The 21,234-nt window shown below is 31.9% G+C and overlaps 2 protein-coding genes across 2 annotated transcripts; both read right to left on the bottom strand.

Moving 5' to 3' along the window:
* Positions 1-5,983: 5,983 nt before the first annotated feature.
* LOC134687825 (perlucin-like) lies at positions 5,984-7,585 on the bottom strand (the record flags this gene model as incomplete). Its single annotated transcript, XM_063548283.1, has 2 exons — positions 5,984-6,209; positions 7,377-7,585. Coding segments are annotated over 2 exons (246 nt in total), but the record flags the coding sequence as incomplete, so codon positions are not given.
* Positions 7,479-13,731, bottom strand: LOC134686170 (ladderlectin-like). The gene is made up of 4 exons (XM_063545845.1): positions 13,639-13,731; positions 12,132-12,232; positions 8,247-8,370; positions 7,479-7,596 (listed from the first exon to the last, which is right to left on the bottom strand). The coding sequence occupies exons 1-4, from the start codon at positions 13,670-13,672 to the stop codon at positions 7,586-7,588; spliced, it is 270 nt and encodes an 89-aa protein (XP_063401915.1). The 5' UTR covers positions 13,673-13,731; the 3' UTR covers positions 7,479-7,585.
* Positions 13,732-21,234: the final 7,503 nt, after the last annotated feature.

Raw genomic sequence — 21,234 nt, 5'->3', positions numbered from 1 at the left:
ATGAACACGGATGCGGCCACTTTCATTTTTGACAAAAACCATCTCAAAAGTGACGTTTTTTGGCATATTTGAGAGATTTTTCATATTTCAGCTTGAATCGGATCGTTTTTAATGACTAAATCAGTTGAAATCTTTCACAAAAACTAATTGAATCAAGTGAAATAGATAGTTAAGTGTTTAAAAAGTGGTCAAAATCTTTCGTCAGATGAAACTGAAATTTGAGGCCAAAATGAGTCCTTACCGGACCTACTCCTTTGTAAGCAATATTATACATACTTCATTTCACAGATGAAATATGATGGATCTTCACAGTAGTCGTCATTCCACTGACCCACGTGGTTTGTCCATTTGACTATCTCCAAACAGTGTTCTAGTCTTGGTAAGTGAAGATCAGGGGTACCTGGTGCCCAGTTGGTATAGGTCAGTGGATTTCCGCTTTCAACCCAGAGCCATTCACCCTCAACTTTTTCATCCGTTCCGCCTATCCAAAAGTCACCTGAAAAGTATATGTTTTCCTAAAAATTTTCATAAAATGAAAACGAGACCGCTTCCACTAACAATTTATACTTGATGGTGATTTTTTTTATCGACCTTGACTGGCTTTACAGTCCTCGCAATTACCTACTAAAGTAATGTATTAACCACGTCTTACGTCCAATCGGTAAAATAAAGAATTTTAACAACCATTGTGTTTATAAAGGTATCAATATATAATACTGACCACGGTTAGTAGATAATTGTTTTAAATAAAACACCAATGACGAATCAAACAACCTCCAAAACTAAAATCTAAATTTTCAGCGAAATATCGACAAGTTACGCTTTTTCGTTCATTTGAATTTTTCAGTATTAGGTGTAGTTGAAAGAGTATTTGCATTTCGACTTTTTTTTTTTTTATTTTGTTTGTCGCGATATAGTCCTTTTACTTTTTGTCTTTTTGTTGTTAAACCCAATTGACCTTTTCCTTTGTCATGCAATTACAAAAAAAATCCTGCAAACCCTATAGTTTGCATCCATGTACACATGTTTGAAAATTATAATTAATTATTTAATTTTATAATTTTAATTTTAGTCCTTCTTTGAATCTACTTATTTTCATTTGGCAAACATTTAACTTAACCCTGTTCAATTACTGATCATGATATTGTGTACACATTTTATTAATAAATATCATATAGTAAACATTGTAATGCAATATTCAAAATACTATTTGTAAATTATCCAATATTCACTAGTAAGGCTCAAGTTTCCTGGTTTGGCTATTTCAATCTTCAAACGGATGTTTTTTTGTCAAAAAGTCATTTTCTGCTCTGGTCTCAACTGATACCAATTGAGAGTTGTATGCAAGACAAACATTCTGAAACAAAACGTTTGACACTGATATTACTATAAAATCAAGAATGGAAATGGGGAAAATGTAAAAGAAACAACAACCCGGCGAAAGATCACATAACAGCCGATAACCACTAATTAGTCTTCAATGCAGCGAGAAAATTCCGCGTCTGGAGATTGGCCTCAGCTGGCCCTTAAATAAGAATATGTACTAGTTCAGTGAGAATGGACGTCGCCAAACTAAACTCCTAAACATATAAATGAACTAAAATGAAAAACATACAACACTAACAAATGCCAGAGGCTCCTGATTTGGGACAGTTGTAAAAATCCAGCAGGATTTTCTGATAGTTAACCTTACCCTATAATACCTCTATCCAATGTAGAATAAAGAAACACAAAGCAATACACACAGTAAAACTCAGTCAGTGTGTTATGAAGCTTAGACTATAAATAATGTTAAAAAATCAAAATCATGAAAAAATAAATACGAGCTGAAACCAATTGTTATTGTTTACATGATAATACGCACGGATAAATTTATCAATTTTATCAATTGCCAAATCTCACGTACACCCATTGATTTTTTCATGTCGTTAATGGACATACAGTGTAAAAAGTAAAATCACATAAATACGGAACTTCGAGTAAAGTTCAAAAAGGAAAGTCCATAATCGTCTTGGTATTGACATTTTCTTATGTAGAAATTGATGGATTGAACTTGGTTTTAAAGCGAGCTATACTTGTACTATCACTTTTAATGCATTCTCATGCGTTCCACATATTTTTTGGCCGAATATGTCATATTATTGCTTTTCCCTATATAAACACCATCTTTTCTAGACCATGGTTGGCCAAGATTTTAAAACAAAGTCTTTACTATTCGTGAAATACGTCTTAAAATACGTAACTATGCAGATAAATAAAGACAAAAGTGGTATACCGGTGTTCAAAAGTCATAAATCGATTGATTGAAAACAAATCCTAAATACAAACTAAAACAGGAGAACAGCAGGAAAACTAAACGAGTAACAAAAACAAACATTAACATACATAGAAACGAACTAATAGATAACTCCTGCAATATTTCTGACTTGGTAGTGAACATTTTAAGAAAAACAGAAGGGATGAATCTGGTTTTATGGCTAGCCAAAACCCCCCGCTTTATGACAATGCTAAATAATATACTTACTGCAGCATCGGCCCAGTTTCTTTCAGTATCACTTATAAAGTAACACGAGTTTCCAAAATGTAGCCACCCTCTCTGACATTCAGACTTTACAAAGGTTATATCTGTTCAAATTAATCAAATTGATAATTACCAAAATGTCTCACAAAAGAACAATGTTTGTAATCAATTTCAAACTACAAAAAACACGTCTCTGACATTGGATATTTTTTTAAATCTTAATAAAATATCTCTATGTCTCTTTAAAGTACAATATATGTCATCAATTTTACTGCGTTGAATTTTTTTCTAGACGGCCAAATGCTAAACGATTACGATAAGGCAGTAAAAGAGGGACGAACGATACCAAAGAGACAATCAAACTCATAAATCGAAAATAATCTGACAACGCCATTGCTAAAAATGAAAAAGACAAACAGACGAACAATAGTACACATGACACAATATAGAAAACTAAAGAATAAGCAACACGAACCTTACCAAATGCAAGGTGTGATCTCAGGTGCTCCGGAAGGGTAAGCATATGCTGCTCCCTATGAGGAACGCGTCGTGTTGCAGGTGCTGCTGGAATGTTGCTACAATGTACTTAGAAATGGAAAGTTCACAATTGGAAAGCTGAAGTCATCTCTTTTGTCGAAATGTTTTGTTTTCAACCAACTCAATTTCTAGATGCAAGTCAATATACGAGGCCGACGTAATTGTATGTTTTGTATCATTTATCACTAGTTCGATGGGATAGATGTATTCAACATCTAAATTTTGAATTATTTAGTGAGAGAACATCATCTATATAGCGGAAAGTAAAGTTAAAGGATATTGCTAACGTCTTATCTTTCTTCCGAAGAAGTTCCTGTATGAAGTCGGCCTCATAATAATAACGAAACAAGTCGGCAAGAAGAGGTGCACAATGGGTTCTCATTGGAATGCCGACAGTCTGTGGGGAAACACGTCCTTCGAACGTAAAATATGTTGTCAATCATGAAATCAAGCATCTTGATAATGTCAGTTTCAGAGAATGTTTTGTTTTAATCTGAGTGATCCTCCCTATAACAAGATATTTGTATCTACATTGGCCATTCTTTGTTATGAAACAAATCAATACCAACTCTTTCAATATGTTTTTTAGTTTGGAATGTGGAATACTTGTGTAAAATATGAAACAATGGTATAGGTTCGAGAGAGGGGTACACCGAATAATAGGTATGAAAAGGAAGGACAATAATGAGTCGTTAAAAATTGAAACAGGGAATAATGAGCAAATATATCAATATTCCATCAAGATTCTTTTGAGGATGTTATTACCAAAGTCTTTACAAATATCCTATAAACAATTTACATTAAAACGTTTACGGATAGTTTGACACGATGCATATGGGGTTGAAACCGTGTAATAAGTTTAATTACATAGTTCAGAAAATGATGAAAAGCGATACAGGACACAATAGAAATAGGAGACATAACGACATCTGTTTTCTTTAATTACAAAAAATCGCCAAAGTGGACATTCAAAACAGATAAAACAGTGAACAATTATACTTTAAAAAAAGAACTAACATTAAGAAATGTAGGAAATAAAGGCAACAGTAGAATACGGGTTTTTATAAAACAAGCAACATATGAGTCCAAATTGAAAAGCAACAAAAAAATAAAAATGCCAAATACGTTTTTTAGCATCACAGACAATATACTCACGGAAGAAAATCACTATTACTATGATGCCGCCCTTCATGATTAATTATATATTATATATAAAGATTACGATTTTACCTCTAATAAGTGTGTAATTGATAAGATACACACCTCAAATCTTATCAAATGACTGATCTAAATTTATTGAACTCAAACAGTATTTTAAAGTTTACTTTGAAGTGGTTTGTGACATAAACATACAAGACAAAACCGTGAACACTTCAAGAAAACCTATGATTTTCATCATATGTTCTTGTAAGGCAATAGGAACCTTCTAAAAAAAAAATAAAAAAAAATGGTTAAATGACTCTTAGAAGTACAATGCATGAAGTACACTGCATAACACTCATAATTTGCCGCTCATCCGCCTGTTGATTCTTTTCACTTTTTTTTTATACTAATGAAGAACAAGGTTTATCAAAAAAGTGGAAAGAATAAACAGGCGGAAGAGCGGCAAATTATCATGCATATTACTGAGGGGGTATTTATTCATGCAATGAAAGGGAAATTTTCAAGGGGGAGGTGGGTTTCTTTTTCGGGAATTAGGTATTAATTTTCTGTAAAAGGATCTGGATGGTGCCATTGAAATTATGAATTATATATTATAATTTGCCACTCTTCCGCCTGTTTATTCTTTCCACTATTTAAAAGTTAAGAAGAACAAGGTTTATTGAAAAAGTCGCGTAAATACATTTCGATAGAATTAGTTGGTTTGCAATATTGTCTATTTTAAAACTAAACTATAAAGAAAAGCCCTAAAACTTTATTCAAACAATAAAATCGTAAATAATTTTTAATTCAAATGGTTTCCAAGTTAAAATCGTTCTGTTCGTTTTGTTTTCTAATGGTGTTGAGATCTCATACTGTGAATTCAACTATTTTCGTGGATTGATTCTGCATTTAATCATGCAGCAAATTTGCTATTCGCTGAACGTTTAAAATCGTTGTTTCCCTTTAAGCACGAAATCCATGAAAATTGGTATCCAAAGATTAACAATGAATCCACAGTAACTGCCATAAGTGTCTGATATGACATGAACAACTCCTACAAACTTGTATGTTTGAATGTTAGAAAACAAGCGTTTGAAATGAGTTAACTGAAAAGTAGAACTGTTAAGGTGAATTTGAATTGCTTGGTTTTAAAAAAAAAATTACTTGAATATGTTATAATGAATAAAGTCCCTACATTTACAACCTCACTATGTGTACTTCAAAGCTTTGATGTCTTCAACTGTCGAGATAAACACAAACTATACCATGAACAAACCCATCCAATAAGGGCAGACAAACATCAGTCCTCAAAACACGTCACCAAAATTAACGAACAATACCTTAAACTGGTGATGATTAAAGTTGCTAAATCTACAATCATGTAATTTTTTTGTCCTATTTGTCAAAGCAACTAATATAGTATGTAAAAGTATCCCAACTGAAACAAAAAATACCCGAATTTTGTGATTGATCACCATTGTGTGTTTATTCTTCACTTTAGTTCATTTAGATTGTTCGAAGCTAACATATTTTGTATCTTTCATTGAACTTGTATACTTATTATTTAGAAACTAGCTAGTATACACCTCGAGGGTGTAGAGTTCTCTTGCTTATTCCCTACTTTTTAGTCGGATTAGTATCTCTATATGTTAACGTTTACCTTCTCTATATTATTGGAAAAAAAATCCAGCTAGAATATATCGCGTGCACATACATTTAGTTCAACGGCATCGTCACATGGTTTTAACACAGAAATATAAAAAATAAAGTCCTGACATTTGAATCCTCTGAAACAGCGACACAAATTGTTATCATAGAAATTTTTGAGTTGTTATATGCATGAGTTCCTTAAACATTTTGTACAAGCAGCTTCACATCACCTGATGAGTCAACAATTATTATCAAAAAGACACCATTTTATTCAAAAACACGATATTCTTCTTTAACAGCAATAAATACTCTTTATACCATTTATCCTAATATTCCACCGGGACCTCCAGCTGGGTAACTGAATAGATAAAAAAATAAAAAATAAAAACAAGCAGAACATTCATTTCTCTACAATACTAACTTGTCTATTCCAGTTCGGGAAAATGGAAGTTCTCATCTCATAGTTCGTTTCTGTGTGTGTGTTGCATTGTCGTTTGTTTCTTTGTTGCACATCAGTGTTTCTGTCATTTCGTTGTTTTTCTCTTATGATTGACGTGTTGCCCTTAGTTTAAGTTTGTAACCTGGATTGTTTTCTCTCAATCGATTTATGACTTACTTAACAGCGGTATACTACTGTTGCCTTTACTTGACACACTATTTTTTTCATGATAGCAAATATTCAAGATCTATACAACAGAACACAACATAAAAAATAAACACTTAGCAACGTGAACCCCACCAAACACTGGGGATGGTCTCGGGGATCGGATCCGGAAAGGTAAGCAGATCCAGCTCCACATGTGAAACCAGTCGAGTTGCTCATGTTAGTACAAACCCGGTAACAAGTTTAATTCGGTATTTGACATCTTCAAAGGGAGACGAGATTGTTCTTGCGACATTAGAAACATATCCGCTATCATTTGAGAGACAGACATTCCATAACGGTCAACCAAATAATGATGGGGTCGTAAAATCAACAAAGGTATGATTTCAACTTCATTAATTTGAAGTCTTTGTTTAATAGTTAACTTGTAAACAGCATCACTATATCAAGGCAATAATGATAGGAAATACAAGCCCTCGTATATCATATCAACTTTGAGATATATACTCCATATGCAGGCGCTGCTAGAATGTTGTTACATATAAGTACAACGTCCACAATTGTCTCTATTGGAAACAATTTTGTTTTCAACCGACCCTCATTTTAAGATGTAAGTCACGATATAAGGCAGAATTATCTGTATCTGTTGCATAAGATAGCCTTACCCAAAATTGCGAAATGGGTATGAATGTTTGTTTGCAGGGATACCCGAGGTAAATTTTTTATACACAGTAACAATAATATTTATTTTATTCGCGAAGAATGCACACGTTTTGATCAGGTTTAATTTGCTCAATGATTCAAATTTTACAAATTGATAATATGCCCAAATTGATTAAGTAAAAAGAAAATATATCTGATCAGTTTTTGTCAGTTTCATAGTTGGCGGTTGATAAATGTAATAAGCAATATTTTACATACTCCATTTCACAGATGAAATGTGATGTATCTATACAGTTGTCGTCATTCCACTGACCCACGTGGGTTGACCATTTGACTATCTCCAAACAGTTTTCATCTCTTCGTGGGTTAGGTTCAGGAACACCTGGTACCCAGTTAGTATAGGTCAGTGGTTTTCCACTCTCTGCCCAGACCCATTGACCCTCAATTATTTCATCTGTTCCGTCTATCTAGTAATCATCTGCAAAGCATTTATTTTAGTAAATATTTTCATTAAATGAAGACAAGAGCATATCTAGAATAAAACTGTGCCCATAACCTTCTTAGATATGTATAATATATATCTGTCAACTTCAATATCGGTCACATGAGGCATTTCTATGAGCATTTTTCTTAGAATGATTACATTCTTCACTATTAGAAGATAACTTTGTTGAGACAACAAAAGACCAATGCACAAGTTTATTCTTTCTGCAGTAATATCGACTATGTGATTTATAGTATTAAGTTAAGTTTGAAATAGTATTTGCTTTTCGATCTTTTCCTTTACCTTGTTCGGCAATATATACATGATATAGTCATTTTCATTTTACCAAGCAACAAATAGTAAGTTCTTTGGTTGTTTAACATTTTTGATCTTGTCTTCTGCAATTTAATTACAAAATATTCCTGCTAACCAATATTTTTCCGTATACACATCTGTTAATGGTTTTAAATTGTTTTATTCTACTTCATTTTTTATATGATGTTATATTTGTTTTTGTTTTGAAAATCTTAGTTGGTGTCAATCTACGATTGTTCCTTCTACTTATGGATTTTTATTTGGCAAATAATTTAAATTAAAACTTGTTCATTTGATGCATTATTCAAAATAATTTATCCAGTATTTACAATCAATGCTCCGGTATCCTCGTTTGGTTAATCCATTCTTTAATCGAATGATATCTGTCAAAAAATCATTTTCTGCACTTGACTCAACTGATGCCAGTCGCGAATTATATGCACGACAAAAAATCTGAAACATAGATTTAAACACTTAAATTACTAGGCAAAAATGATAATAGAGTTTAGAATGACATGAAGTTAAAAAAATTAAGCCATGTCAGCATTGTACAAACTGAAACTATGTGTTGTCGTACACGGGAAAAGCACCATGTTCTCATACTAAACATATAAAAAGAACATTTGTGAGCTCGCTCACATACCTTTCCTCCACAATGTCACTGACCAAAATTTTTTTATCACCGGATTCCTATAAGTTCAAAACTCGTAGTCCTACATAAGTCAACTGTTGAAATTTCTAGAACGTTCAACCCTTTCTATAAACTGGGACATTCATGTCACAATATAACATAATAAAAATCGCATATATCAGTTTATAAAAAATAACTCATCAAATTGATCAAAATAGAAAAAAAAACCTCATCAAATTGATCAAAATGGAAAAAAAAAGTTAAACATAAAAGGTTATGGTTGTCTTTCTGATATTATTTAATATCTCGTCCAATTTTGTATTGACTTTGTATTTACATAGTGATATAGATCAAATTTATTCGTTCGGTGTATGTTCACCTGCTTTTGTTTAAATGTTTTTTTTATTAATATTTTATAGTGTGTCTTTCTGTGTTGTTATATTACACAATTGTCTCAGGAAGCGTTAGGGTTGGTTATTTATTACACATGTATACTCGATGCATGTGTTTAGAACTGTCCGAACTCAGGAACCTGATGTTCAGTGGTTGTCGTTTGTTGATATTTTTTTTTATATATAGATTAGACCGTTGGTTTATCATGTTTGAATGATTTTACACTAGTCAGTGTTGGGGCGTTTTAACGATTGCTGTTCGGTGCAAGCCAAGGTATCGTGTTGAAGGCCGTACTTTGATCTATATTGGTTTCATTTTACAAACTGTAGGTTTGATCGAGAGTTGTCTCATTGGAAATTAATCCACATCTTCTTATATCTATTAACTCATCAATCGGATACAAAATTAAAAACAAAGAGTGGACCTGAACGGGTACATGTACATTCTCACAACAGATCTGAGAATACTGACAGATACTAACAGCTAGTTCAAAGCCAATATAAAATAATTAAAAACTCGTGTACCTAAATTGAAATATCAATCAGCACACATCCAACACCCAATAAGTTCTGTGTAAAGACGTCATTGACAGTAAAAGAAAAAAAAACCCATGACTTTGTGCAATGCCAAACTTTAGGTATCGACAGATTGTAGTACTGTGAAATTACATAATATGTTTGATATTTCATATGGTTTTAATTTACTCATGACAAAATCAACATTTATATCAATAAAACTATATTCAAAGAGTCGAATAGGTACGATAAGTTTGTTTTAATGGTTGACAAGTTTACCCGGAACGAATCTTAATTTCCGGTCTCGGTTTACCACATTATCGTAGTTTTTAAGATGTGTTATTCCGTTTGAAATAAGTTTTCTACAAGAGTTTAGTTAAAGTTCCAAAATTCCAGACATACCAATTTAATAGTAATATATAGATTACAGTAACTGAAATTCAAAACGTCATTTCACACATAAGCATAGCTATCTAGTTAGGATATATAATGACTGTAAGATGGTATCAAAGGAACTCCAGGACACATAAGGCATTTAGTATGTTAAAAAAACCATACTGCACTTGGATGAAGGAGTTATTGTGATTAACACCCTCGGTGAACAAAATTGTCACCTGCGACTTCCCTCGTGTGTTACTCTACACTAACACCTACATCAAAGGGCAGTATATTTATATTTTAAAATATCAATACATGTCTGAAATGTAGATCGATTACTATTGTCAAAATGTTTTATTTTTGGAACTGAAACGGCCTAAATTGACCTGAATTGACACTAGAACAGAATTAGACATTTAAGATAAGTAGACAGGGAAAAGGAAGTCATGTCTGACCTTTTTTCCATGTTTGATAATAATATCTGCTGACGACATTCACAGAAGGTGTACGTTGGTATTCCGTGGTTTACATGTTGTAGTGTACTATTATCATTTATGTAGTTCTCTGTCATGAGTGTTCTTGTGTTTATTTGTTCTGTATTCCTATCACACAATATTGTCATTAAAGCGACATTTTTAGCATTGTCATATAAGCGGGAGATTTGGTTAACCAGGTTCAACACACCATTTTTTTTCTTAAAATGTCCTCTATCAAATCAGGAATACGACATTTGTTTTCAAATAGTCCGCTTCTGTGAATGTTCATTTTGGGTTGTTGTTGCTGTTCAGTGTTTCTGTTGTTTTCCTCTAATAGCTGATGTGTTTCCCTCAGTTTGGTTTGTGACCCGGATTATTAAATTTATGACTATTGAACAGCGGTATACGACTGATGCATTATGCTTGTTGTTAAACGCTTTAATTATTATTGGCAATTTTTACAGGTAAGCTCTATATTTTAAGCAATTCTGTTAAAAAATAAATTAAAACTGACAATTATTTAAAAAACAAAATTCATCAAATTGTCTGTTCTATACATGTCTCTTCAGTGATGCTCGTGGCCAAAATAAAGCAGTAATAAACAAATAATGAATAAACCTGTGGCAATATTGTTTACAGTGTACTAGATTAATCAAAATCATTAACTAGAAAATTATTTAAAAAATATAGTTTATATGTATAACTATTTAGACAAAAATGTTGGTGACGAATAGTAAACTGTATATATATGTTTCAATGTTACAGCATCATAACAGAAGAATAAATGCTTATATTAAGTCAGGAATGTGACATTTGTAATCCATTTGTTTGATGTGTTTGAGCTTTTGATTTTGACATTTAATTGGGGACTTTCCTTTTTGAATTTTCCTCAGAGTCCGTTATTTTTGTGATTTTATTTTTTGATAGGGATGCACCTGTGGGTCTGTCATCAATCCCTTCTCATATAATTTTGATTTGAATAATGTATACGTTTCAAAATGTTGCATAGGTGAAGATGTAATCTTTACTCATAATGGCTTGGGTTTAGTGTTGTAGTCTGGAAACCGAACTCAGCTTATATATTTCTTATGGAATGTTGACTTGCGTCGAGACTGTCGGCCGTGACAGCCTAACATGTCTGATCATATCACAAGTAATTGGAATTTTATTGACCTTATCATATATTCCTGATGTTTTTCTGACATCAGGGACAGTGAAACTCATAGATCGAAAATGAAATGACAACGCTATGGCTAAACAAAGAAAAAGACAAAAAAGACAAACATACAAATAATAGTACACAAGTCTCCACATAAAAAAACTAAAGACTTAGCAAACGTTTTTGGAATTTTGGGTCCTCAATGCTCTTCAACTTTGTATTTGTTTGGCTTTTTAACTATTTTGATCTGAGCGTCACTGATGAGTCTTATGTAGACGAAACGCGCGTCTGGCGTATAAAATTATAATCCTGGTACTTTTGATAACTATCTAGCAAAACAAATCCCACCAAAAACTGGAGGTTGATCTCAGGTGCTCCAGGAAGGTAAGCAGAACCTGCACACATAGAAAATGTTACCTATTCTATCGGCCCCGTCATATCCTATTGTATATAGAAAGCACCCAACCCCCACACACGAGTTGACACTACATACCATCAATAGTTTAACCAGAGCTAAATAATGGTTCGGTTGTATTTAGTACGGTACACTGTAATGCCAAAAGATAATGTTTATTGTCATTGTATGTCTGTGCTAAGAAAACATTATGTCTTTGTTTTCCTTCCATAAAATCACTTGACTACGAAGATAATATCGTACTTACTGCAGAATCGGCCCAGTTTTTGTGAGTATCACTTATAAAGTAACAGGAGTTCCCAAAATGCAGCCATCCTCTTTGACATTCAGACTGTACAAAAGTTACATCTGTTCAAATTAATTAGATTGATAGTTATCATATTGTCTCATATATGTACAATGTTTATAAACAATTTCAAACGTAAAAACACCGTCATCAGGTAGACCTGAAACCAAAAAAGTTGGAATACAAACTATGAAACAATAGGGAAACGTCTCGATTATTTTTTTTTTTTTTGGGAAGAATTTTTGTCATAAAAATGAAGAAAGAGTATAACGGAGTGCTTAAACATAAAGAATAGAGAATAACAAATAAATAAAGATAAGTTAAAGATGACCAAAAGTATAAGAATACATGAATAAGATCTTGCTTTTGCAGGATATTATTACCACAGTCATTAAAGCATTTCACAAAGCAACATATAAAAATGTCTACGGATAATTTCATATAACCGCAAAGTTAAGTTAAGTAAAAGTAAGTTAAAAAACAAATTTCAATTTCCGTGTTCTGGCAAAAGACAGCTATTACAGAAAGGCGACACAGTGCAAATGGAAACTTATTTACTTTTAGAAATAGAAAAAAATATAAAGAAATTTATTAAGAATAAATGATAAAAATACCTAACTCTGAGAGTAAAATTTAAAACGAAATGTCTGTAATGAAATAGTTCAATCAAAATCGCAAGAACATCAAACGAATGACTCACAACTGCCATATTCCTGACTTGGTAAAGGGATTTCTTTTGTTGAAAATGGTGGATTGAACCCGGTTTTATAGCTAGCTTAACCTCTCATTTGTATGACAGCCGCATACAATTCTATAACATTGAAAACGATGTGTGAACAAAGGAACCACCAAAACGAACGGATATAATAAGTAAAAATGTCCAAAATTAGGACACAGCAGTCAACATTTTTTTATAATCTTAATCACTACAAAACAAACAAATATGTAACAAAGAAACACAAAAAGGCATAGACATAAATTAGCAAAAGAAAAAGACAAGAATTCAAAAATTAATTAACCATAGAACAATCATACAAAGACGGGATGTTTAAGTACAAAGCCGCGTCATAAATAACAAAGAAACACAAACAGGTATATAAGCAAAGCATACAAGCAAAAAAAAAGACAAGAACACAAAAATTGATCATAGCACACTAATACAAAGACGGGATGTATAAGAACAAAGCCACATCAAATGAATATCACCAAAAACAGACCAAACAGTAAAAAGTAGTATTCATAAAGACAAATAAATGAATACTGTAAGACGATATTAAGATAATAAACCACGTCAGATTCAAGACCATGATGTATAATATGTGAAGTTGACACGGGAAAATGTATAACAACAACGTCTTGGTACCTTCAGATGATCTTTAAAAAAAGCAACATATAAGTCAAATTTTAAAGCAAAAATGCCGAACAGGAAACAGACTTATTAACATCATAGACAATGTATGTAACTTACGGAATAAAATTGCTACTAATATGTTCCCCCTCATGACTTCTTGCAAATCACACAAATAATGAACAGAATTTGACTGCTCTTGATAGGTATACGTTTACCGACAAATCTTATCAAATGACCGACCTTAATTCCATTAGACTTGAATCGTCTTTAGTATACTATGTAATATTTTGCTCGTCATATCGTTGTGTTTTGTTTTTTTGCCATGACGATGTAAGTTTTTTGTCGACTTCTGTGTACAGGCTATTGATGTTATTGATGAATTCGTCATTAATACTCCAGTCTACCCTAAATATGAATTTCATCTCTTTTAAATTTGAAAAAAAAGACATTGTTTTGAACTGCTTGTACTTAATCGAATAGTTTTTGAACAAAACAAATGCCAAACATCAGCTAGAACTCAACACACAACCATGTAAAAGTTCCCCTCTTCGATCTGAATCAGTATGGATTTGATCTCGATTGATGGTTTTGTCAAAATATAAATAGGAATGCAATCATTTGAAAAGGAAAGCAACAAACTCGAATTTGTGATTGGACACGTTTTGTGTTAACCATTAGGGGGCTGGTAACCAAATTAGAATTTAGAATAAAACAATTACATTATAATAATGATCCTGTGGAATTCTAACGCGAGAGATTCCAAAACCAAATCGTTTTCTAAATAAAATGTACATTTATTTTATGCTAGATTGCAAACTGCTCAATTCTATGAAATCAGTTACTTTTAAAAAAAATCAATAATAGAAAACCTGATTATACAAATGATCAAACTTTTCAAGCCAAAACAAGATATTAATCCTGAATCTGAAAAATGAGGTCCGTTCATGTCCATCAAAAGTTACTTTATTCTATGTAGTTACGCATTAAGTCGCATTTTTTTCCATTTGATTTCGAACAGTTATTGCGACTTTAAAACTGACCCTGTTTTTTTCACCAATTAGCTCGTTTTATCCTCTTCTCTCTTAAGAATAGTTTTGACCGAAACAGTGTGATAGGGTCATTTGATTTAAAGTCTAGGTCATATTTTAAATTTTGATTTGGCTTATTTTCACTTCTTTTGAAAAAAACGTATAAGATGTCAACAACATATTTTTACTAAATTGTTAGTTGTGAAAAGTAAAATAACAAAAATACTGAACTCAGAGGAAAATCAATTAGGAAAGTCCATAATTACATGGCAAAATCAAATAACAAAACGCATCAAAAACGAATGGACAAGAACTGTCATATTCCTGACTTGGTACAGGCATTTTCAAATGTAGAAAATGATGGATTAAAGCTGGTTCTATAGCGCTAACCCTCTCTCTTTAATAACATATCGTAACACATACATTTTGTTCAAAGGCTACGCTAACATAAGAGTTTTTTCCCTCTTGTATTCCAAAATATGCGTATGTTGATATAACTCATTAGTCAAAAATGATTAGGACCTATGGTCTTTTGATTTGAGATTCTTGGTTTATGACCTTGAAATTAAGCTCACGGTCAAAGGTTAATTTGATGTTCGAGATTTTGACCTTTGCATTTACCTCATATGTTTACATGATAAAGCCATGAGATTTTGTGTATTAGGTTGCAATCAATTTGACCTTTAAAAGCCAACCGAAAAAACCCTTGTCTAAACCAAAAGTAGCTATGTCTTGTACTTATTTGATATTAATGTGTAAAACACCATATATCTTTTATATCGTTGTCAAGTAAACATTCAATCAATACCGGAAGTAATCTTCTTCAAACAGAACCTTACGGAAGTAACACATTATGTCGTTCATTTAAAAAAATTAAAGAAACCATATATATATTTTGAATCAGCGTACAATTAGCTAGCATTTGACGGTGGAAATGACATTTTAAACTGAATTTTTATATTTGTCATATAACAATAGATCTTTACGGATTGAAAGACCTTCCTTTAATTGTTCACTGAACAATTGGTTTTTAATCTTAACTATGTCTCTGTCTTATGTTTATACTTGTAGTTCTTGATTTGTATTTTAATACTGTGTTCTATTTCGTTGTTTTTGCTTGAACAATATGGGTGTAGTGATTATGTTTATTCTGTACATCAACAATTTCTGAATTCAGTTTTCTTTTTATATATATTTACCGAATTTCTTTCTTTCTTTCTTTCTTTTTCTTTTTATTTCTTTATACTACAGAACCACATTATTCTCCATTCTTTTTTGTTTTGTGTTTGTTTTGCTAATTTTTGTTTTTTTGTTTTTTTTACCGTTATTTTCAATTCTGTAGACCCCAAATAGACCCTAATATAACTCTATAAAACACTTTATCATCTATATATGACCAGTGATTGTATATATCAAATATGTTTAAATGTCAATACGTTTTGACTTCCCGAATAGCAGGTTGCGGTATGAAAATATACTTTATTATTTGGAATAAGTTTTCCAAATACTATTGGTTCCAATGACAATATAAGTTGTACTAACTATCACAATGAACCACAATGAATAACTTTTGTGTAAAAAGCGTTTCGTTTTCTAAACAAGAATTTCAAAATGCCTGCAAATTTTACAGTACTTTAACTGCAAAATTGCAATGGTTTACAGTAAGCAAAAAAAAAACAAACAAAAAAAACAACATTGAACATCTTTAAGTTAGATTTGTACAAAATTAAGTAAACTGCATTGTGCCATAACGAAAAAGAAAATATTATAAAGACTAAAGAAAAAAAAATGAAATCGACGTCCAAATAGCTACAGTACTGCAAATTCAGAAAATCTATATAAAAAAATGCCTGCACAAAAGAAGGAATATGACATTCGTTTGATGTGTTTGAGCTTTCGATTTGGACATTCGATTAGGGACTTTCATTTTGAATTTCCTACGGATTTTTTTTTATTATCCGAAGATCTCAAATGAAAGCTTTATTTGATGCGTCAATGAACTAATAACCGAATAACATAATTACTACAGAGAAAAACAACTAGACGATATAATATCGTCTTTCAAAACATCAGTATTGACTAATGGGCATTCACCGACTGACTATAGAAAATTTACCAAGTACCTGCTATAACTTAAGGATATTATTCAAGGACCTACTATGACTAAAGGAGAATCATTGAGTACCATATTTGACTAAAGGACATTCAACAATTACCTGCTTTTAATTAAAGACATTGATCAGGTACCTGTTATAACTATATAAGATTTAGCAAGTTCCTACTATAACAATAAGATATTCAACACGTACCTGTTATTTTTGTGACTTTACTCATGATATTGTTAGAGTTTCTTTAGAGCATACTACTCGGAACTCGTATCAGTAGAGACTCGTGCAGAAAATGAGTTTCTAGCAGGCAGTAAAATTCGTATAAAGAATTGAATATTCAAACAGCGAAGCCTTGACCGTAAATTTTATAATCGTAGATTTCTTAATATTCGTTTGTTACCAACTTTCGTGGATTTCATGGTTACAAGGGAATCACGAATTTAAATGTTCAACATATTTTAAAGGACAAGGTTTTCTCATTTTCTAAATTTTGCTTTGGAAAGCTACTTTGGTTTGAAGTTTGTTTGGATGAACTTTAAAACCATTTATTTTAGAAAATGGGTGAGGTAAGGGGGGGATGAAGGGCATACAAAAAGGGAAAATAGCGATTTTTTGGCCATTGTTTCTTAAAATTTACAAGCGTGCGCCTACGTGATCCGGAAAAAAATATGGCGATTTAGACAACAAAAACAGTCCTTATGGCAATGGAATAAAAAAATCCTGGGTCACGTTGACGCAGGCACTAAAAAAATGACAATTTGTTGTAAAATCACCTGCAACATGAATAATATTTACAATATTTGAATAATAACAGAAAGTTAACCCACCTCACCTCGCCCAGTTGCGAAACTTAGTGGTTTTGAAGATCATCCAAACAAACTTCAAACATTAAGGAATGTTTTAACATAATAAATAGCTTTCCAAAACAGAATTTGAAAAATGAGAAAATAGGGGGTCAAAGACTGTGACAGATGGCCGATAAACGCGTTTAGCTTTTTATATTGCAATTTGAAAATGGATTTCCGTTTTGAATTTTCCTAGAAGTTCGGTATTTTTGTTGTTTTACTTATAGTTGTTTTTATTATAACTATGTTGGGGTAGTTTTTGTGTCAGGAGCTGAACCTCTGTCAACGAAATCCGTATTGTGAGAACATTCTCGCGCGTATTGTATAAATTGAGATATGTATACGCATATGATTGGGCAGACGGTGTGATACTGCAGAAAAATGGTAAATTGGCATTTGAGCACGAAATGTTCCAATTGTCAAAATCACAATCCCGTCTTATTTATTCACATTATGACATCACCGGATGTGACTTAGTCCCGAACTTGTGTTGCCATAGAGAAACCGACTGGTGCATCCAGTGCAGCAAGATCTTTCAAAAATTATTAATGCCATTCAATCTCCAGAAAAAAAACGTATTTGATGAAGTATACTAAACCCTTGGTGTCAATCAGATGTAAATCCTCCTTTTTTCCCCGTAGCAGAAATCAATAAACCATTCTTAAAAAAAGCACACATGACCTTTCAAATTCTACTTCATATACATATTGATGGTGTCTTAGCACTAAATAACCAGCATTTCAATCAGTGCTTGCTTGTTTTATGTAACAGTGAGCCATATTTAAATGTTTTCTTTATATTGACATAGATACCCAACTGAAAATAGAATATGTTTCAAACCTGACGAGTTAAACGTTTACATTGGTAATGTGTAACGTTATGCACAAATAATTAGGTAAAATATACCAAAAGCGTTTTCAAATGTTTAACATAAAAAACAGACTTAACAGAAAAAATATTATTATTGAATAAAATAATTTTGTCATTCATAGTATGTCAAGATCTTGGTCGTTCAAAGTATGAAGGCATACATACATGCATCTTAATATCAAAACAACAAATGTAACGAAGAAGCACAAAAAGGCATCCATCAAATTTAACATACTCATTTTGCTTTTCTTATACCACTTAATTTATCCATATAAAGTCTATCCGTAAAGGATATAAGGTTTTCATTGCTGGTGTAAAATTGCGCGTTTGAAATTCGCACATGTAGACATAAAAATAATTTTGTCGTTCAAAGTATGAAGGCATACATACATGCATAGTCACGTAAAGTTGATATAACAAACAACAGACTCAACAATAAATGTAATAATAATAAATAAAATAATGTGTAGTTCAAAGTATGACGGGATACATACGTACAGTTTGTCAAGTTTGTATAATAAAAAAAACCAACGGCAATATCTAAGACTTGAAATATAAAAATTCAACTTTCCAAAGTGTATCTAACATATTTAGAGAGAATAATAATTTTGAAATGCTTATACAGAATTTTTCTTCTTCATGGAAATAAGGCCTATTACTTACATTTTGATTTGATGTTTCTGAAATTTTCATGAAAAACAATTTTCTCCTTTAATTTTAAAAATTCTATAAGGAATTGTTATTTTCTATTTGACCACCTGAAATTAAATAACTGTGGTTTTGTTAAGTCCAATGTTTTCGAGAAAAAAAACTAAGGTCTACGACCTGAAGAATTGATCATGTTTATATTGAAAATCGAAAATATATTGACCAAGAGGTCTTTAAAGAAGTTAAAGAAAAATACATCGTCCAACATTTAAACACCTAAGCTATCTGAAAGCGCTTATCTATGAATTTATTATTTGTAGGTATGTTTCTGTTGCCATAGCAACATGAGCAACGATAACTTTGTTATTGTAAGTATAATGAGTTGTAAACAAATGTTATGAAATAGCATTTGTAAACTGTATAAGTTGAAAAATACAATTACCTAATCAACTGAATGTTAAAATAGTATATGCTACATTGAAATTTCAAAACGGCTACAAATAAAAATATTCCATGAAAATGAAAATGATTTTTGCCCTTATTGCTCCTACTCCTTTCATAATCAGTACAAGGACATCATTCGTAAATATAAATCAACATGCAGATATCTAAAACTTTCAGGTATTTCACATCCACTATTGTATGGTAATATTCTTTTCAAAGCTCAAAAATGTCGGCATACACATCAAAAGCTAACCACACCTTTAGACATACTTATTCGAAAATGATATGGTTATAATAATGTTGTCAGGTCAAATGTTGGTGTTAATATTGATTCACTGATAGGGTCTTTTCATCGGAAATAAACACTATCATTCTAAAACCAGTTGTTGACATGATACGGGTTATGTTCTTTTCATATATTTTATGATGGTATGTTACTAAACCTTTAACGGGAGGGATTGTACTTGAGTTTCATATGAAGAAGACATAATCGTTCATTCAGTTTAAATGAGCGCTGTAGTTCTGGAGCTGGCATGTCAGTAAACAGCTAGTAGTCCTTTGTTAATTAATGTATCATTGACATGCTTAGCTTCTTTTGTTACCTATTCTGACATCGGCCTCGGACTTTTTCTTTATTTTATATTGTCCGCCGGCTTTAGTCAGGAGCCTCTGGCCTTTGTTAGTCTTGTATTTTTTTTAAATTGTAGTTCATTTATAATTTTTGGAGTTTAGTGTGACGTCCATTTTCACTGAAATAGTACACAATGTTATTTAGGGGCTAGCTGAGCACCCCCAGGTGCAGGATTTTCTCTCTGCGTTGAAGATCCATTGGTGGCCTTCGGCTGTCTGCTTTATGGTCGGGTTGTTGACTCTTTGACACATTCCCAAAATTCCATTAGCGTAAATATAACATAGTGCTCGATATTGGAAATGTACCATATGGTGCTCTCCTTTACCACATTAAATTAACAATAGCACTTTTGCTTACAAAATGCTCATTTTTAAGGTCAAGCATTCTTCCCCGGCGTTCATGGTGTTACTCAAATGATTTCCATGCCATTGAAGTTATAAGAAAAAGAATAAACAGGAGAATGAGGTCTTATAAAATTAAACATTAAGAAAACATGATTAAGTATCCAGATTTTGACGACCGTCATCCAGCGCTTTATTCTGCCGACAGAGTACATTTATCATTGATTGGAAATGATATTTACCATAAACATAATTCATGTTGATACTAAATGAAACTAAATGGCATTTTGTGCAATTTAGTTGCTGTATGCATGTTAGATACACATTATCTTTAAATTGTTTGATTGTTTGAAATGTTGCTAAAAAAAATTGCTCATAGCTTTGGATCTCCAAGCTATGATACAGTGATTAGTTAAATCGTCATCAAGAATTTATTTTTTTACAAATAATTTGGTTGTGTACTGATGTTGTTATTGTTTGCCTGAATTTTGATTTAACTCTATCACTAGCTCACGCAACTAGCAAATACTTCCCGTACACCCGTAAAAGACAGACTTTGTTTGTTTTGTGAAAGTTGTAGTGTACAGACTGAATCTCATTTTCGTATGGAATGCACGCTTTTTTCATGAATGTTCAAAATTAATTCAAGATGTTCACAGCCTCAATATAGATAACAAATTTATAGCAATTATGAACTAATGATATACAATATTTCCTACGTAAATTTTTATATAATTTTTTTCTGGCAAAAAAAAATTGTTTTACAGTTCTTTATGAAATTTTACTAGCTTTAGAGTT

This window comes from Mytilus trossulus, chromosome 10 (assembly GCF_036588685.1).
Source record: "Mytilus trossulus isolate FHL-02 chromosome 10, PNRI_Mtr1.1.1.hap1, whole genome shotgun sequence".
NCBI lineage: Eukaryota > Metazoa > Mollusca > Bivalvia > Mytilida > Mytilidae > Mytilus > Mytilus trossulus.
This window is presented reverse-complemented; position numbering and strand designations above follow the sequence as displayed.